The 3,516-nt window shown below is 38.0% G+C and overlaps 1 protein-coding gene across 1 annotated transcript; it reads right to left on the bottom strand.

The window, feature by feature from the left end:
* Positions 1-526: 526 nt before the first annotated feature.
* LOC114023037 (olfactory receptor 6T1-like) lies at positions 527-1,474 on the bottom strand. Its single transcript, XM_027835526.1, has one exon. The coding sequence runs from the start codon at positions 1,472-1,474 to the stop codon at positions 527-529; it is 948 nt and encodes a 315-aa protein (XP_027691327.1).
* Between the last annotated feature and the right edge of the window lie 2,042 nt (positions 1,475-3,516).

The following is a 3,516-nucleotide window of genomic DNA, read 5'->3' as shown; positions in this document are numbered from 1 at the left end:
CATTACACAAATGGGACAACTGAAGCATAGACTTCCTGGTTTTTCTGATACCACACTTTTGAGACTGCCAACTCTGTTCCAGGTATGTCACAGAAAGACAATCTTATATCTAGTGGAACTTACTCTCTCATTTTATAAGAAAAGTCATTCCCAGAGAAGAGAAATGGCTTGTCTTAGATCAGGGCTTCTTAAACTTTTTCCATTCATGACCCCTTCCTTGCTTCTTAGATCATAAAGCAACTAAGGGGAAGAATTGAGACTCCAATGCAAGTCTTCTTATTTCAAATTCACTGCTCTTTCCATTATACTATTCTACAATCCTTCCAGTTTATAGATGACTTTGCTGATAGTGTTTGCTATCTCTGCATATAGGGGTAGATGAAAACACTCCTATATTATCAAGGATCTTTATCATTGCATATCCATGTAGGCCCTTATTTGACTTCTGGAGATACAAATAGTCTATTATATTAAAACCCTCCTTTTCCTATTCACAGAGATATCCTCTTGCCCTTTACCAGTGCCCTCACAATTTTGTGCCCATGGGTTTGTGCCACCTTATGGAATCATGTAAGGCCTGTTTCACTTTGTCATTGCGGAGGCTAAAGATGAATGGATTCAAGAGTGGGGAGATGATGCAGTTCAGGGCAGAGACCCCCTTATTAAGGAGCATGGACTGGGCCTCTGATGTACGGATATAAAGGAATATGGAGCTGCCATAAAACATAACCACGACAGTGAGGTGTGATGCACAGGTAGAAAAGGCTTTCTTCCGCTCAGTGGCTATTGGGATATGAAAGACAGTGGCAAGAATAAAGGCATAGGAACTAGAAGTCAATGTCAGTGAGCCCAGTAGCAATGCTGTAGAAAGCAGAAAAGCCACCAACTCAAGAAGTTGGGTATCCCCACAGGAGAGCCCCATAAGTGGCCAGCTATCACAGAAGAAATGGTCAATGCCATTTGGACCACAGAAAGGCAGATTAGCCATGAGGATAGTGGGGCAAAGAGTCCAGAGAAATCCAGCAAGCCAGGATGCCAACACTAGCCAGGCACAGATGCGACTACTCATCAGACTCTCATAGTGTAACGGACGACATATGGCCAGATAGCGATCCAGGGACATGACAGCCAAGAGGAAGAAGTCAGTGGTGCCCAGGAGGAAATAGAAGTAGGACTGCATGATGCAGCCAGAAAAGGAGATAGTATAATCCTTAGTGAGGATGCTGACCAGCATCTTGGGGACCACAACAGAGACCAGCATCAGCTCCAACAGGGAAAGATTTCTCAGGAAGAAATACATCTGGGTATGTAGGCGGTGGTCAGACCAACTGAGCACGATGATGAGCAAGTTCCCTATGACTGTCACCACATATGTCACCAGAAGCCCAAGGAACAGCATGAGCTGTAGGGCCCAGCTCTTAGGGAAACCCAGAAGCACAAATTCTGTTACCTGGGTCCAGTTCTCTGGCTTCATCTCCAGTTACCTGCAGTAAAGAAGGACATGGGAGATGAATTGACATTTTGTGACAAATGCTTATCCAATCCACTGTTATTAAGAGCTTAACAAGATATGTTGGTTTAAGTCTCTGATTTATGAGGCTTCTAACCCAGTACTTTTGTAAGAAACTTTTGGGGAGAACTTTCTAATTATCAATAAAGAGTTTGGGCAAAGTAACTCTATTTCTCTTCTCTATATTTTCTATGATAATTGGGAGAAGACAAACCCAAAATTCTTTAATATCAAGCCAAATCCACAGTTAAAGCATACACTATCATAACTTTAGGTTGAAATCTTATCTTTTTCCCAACCAACCTGGCAACTGCACTGTTCTTATAAACAGGTACACAAGTGTACATAAAGAAAGCAATGGAATGTTGACACATCTTTGGATAGGGGGACTTTTATATAGGACCTGAAGGGGTGCAAAGTATTTTCCTCACAGCAACATCAAGAGGTATCTAGTATAAGTATTATTTCCTATTATAGATGAGGAAATTGAAACTGTGAAGTGACTTGCTCAAGGTCATTTAGTTAGTATATATTAGAGCCCAGTAACAAAAAAAAATGCTGTCTTTTGTTTCATTGAAAGGAATGTCCAAAATGAGGGAGGCAGTAGTCTCACTATATTCTTACATAGTAACATCAAATCTTGTATCACTAGTATCTTAAACTCAACATGTACAGAATAGAACTCATTCTCTTCTATTGTAAACTTATCCTTACTCCAAAGTCTCCTGTTCCTGTCAAAGGCATCATTATCCTGTGAATATTCTAGATTCCTATTCTTAAAATTATCTTTGATTCTTCTTTTTCCCTGGACCTCCATATTGAATTAGTTGCCAAATGTTGTTGATTCTATCCAACACTCCTTACATCTGTTCCTTCTTCTGAACTAACATAGACACTACCCTGGTTCAGGTATACATCACCTTCTGCCTGGACTGTTCAATAGACATTTTTAAAAGATTCATTTATTTATTTTTAACATTTATTTTAAAAAATTGAGTTCTGATTTCTTTCTCTTCTTCTCACAGTTCCCTTACTCATTGGGAAGGCAAGAAATGCAATAACAATTATAGATGTGGAAATCATGCAAAACATTTTCATATTAGCCATGTTGCAAGAAAAATCAAGAAATGAAAAAAAAACAAGCTTCAATCTGCATTCAGACTTCATCAGTTCTTTCTTTGGAGGTGGATAGCATTTTTCATCATGAATCCTTTAGCAATAATCTTGAATCACCGTATTGCTGAGAATAGCTAACTTATTCACAGTTGATCGTCATACAATATTGCTGTTACTGTGTACAGTGTTTTCTTGGTTTTCCTCACTTCACTTTGCATCAGTTCATGTAAGCCTCCCTAGGTTTTCTGAAATCATTCTGTCATCATTTCTTACAGCACAATAGAATTTCATCACAATTATATAACATAACTTTTTTAGCCATTCCCCAATTGCTGGAATTCCTTCACTTTCCAATTCTATGCCATCTCAAAAAAGCTACTATAAATATTTTTATACATATAAGTACTTTTCATTTTTCTTAGATTTCTTTGGGATACAGACTAAGTAGTGGTATTACTGGGTCAAACAGTATGCAGTTTTATACCTCTTTTGGCATAGTTTTAAATTGCTCTCAAGAATGGTTGGACCCGTTTACAACTTTAACAGCTGTGCATTAGTGTCCCAATTTTTCCACATCCCCTCCCAACATTTGTCATTTTCCTTTTTTTGTCATATTAGCCAACCTAATAGGTGTGAGATGGTAATTCAGAGTTGTTTTAATTTGCATTTCTTTAACCAATAGTGATTTAGAACATTTTTTATATGATGATAGATAACTTTGATAACTTGATAGATAACTTCCTTCTAAAAACAGCTTGTTCTTGTCCTTTGGGCATTTCTCAATTGGGGAATGACTTGAATCCTTATAAATTTGATTCAGTTCTTTCTATGTATTTGAAAAATAAGGCCTTTGTCAGAGAAACTTGCTTTAATTTTTTTCTTCCAGTTTC

Source organism: Vombatus ursinus, unplaced genomic scaffold (assembly GCF_900497805.2).
Source record: "Vombatus ursinus unplaced genomic scaffold, bare-nosed wombat genome assembly UNPS02014816.1, whole genome shotgun sequence".
Taxonomy (NCBI): domain Eukaryota; kingdom Metazoa; phylum Chordata; class Mammalia; order Diprotodontia; family Vombatidae; genus Vombatus; species Vombatus ursinus.
The sequence above is the reverse complement of the archived record's forward strand: the minus strand, read 5'-3'. Positions and strand labels throughout refer to the sequence as shown.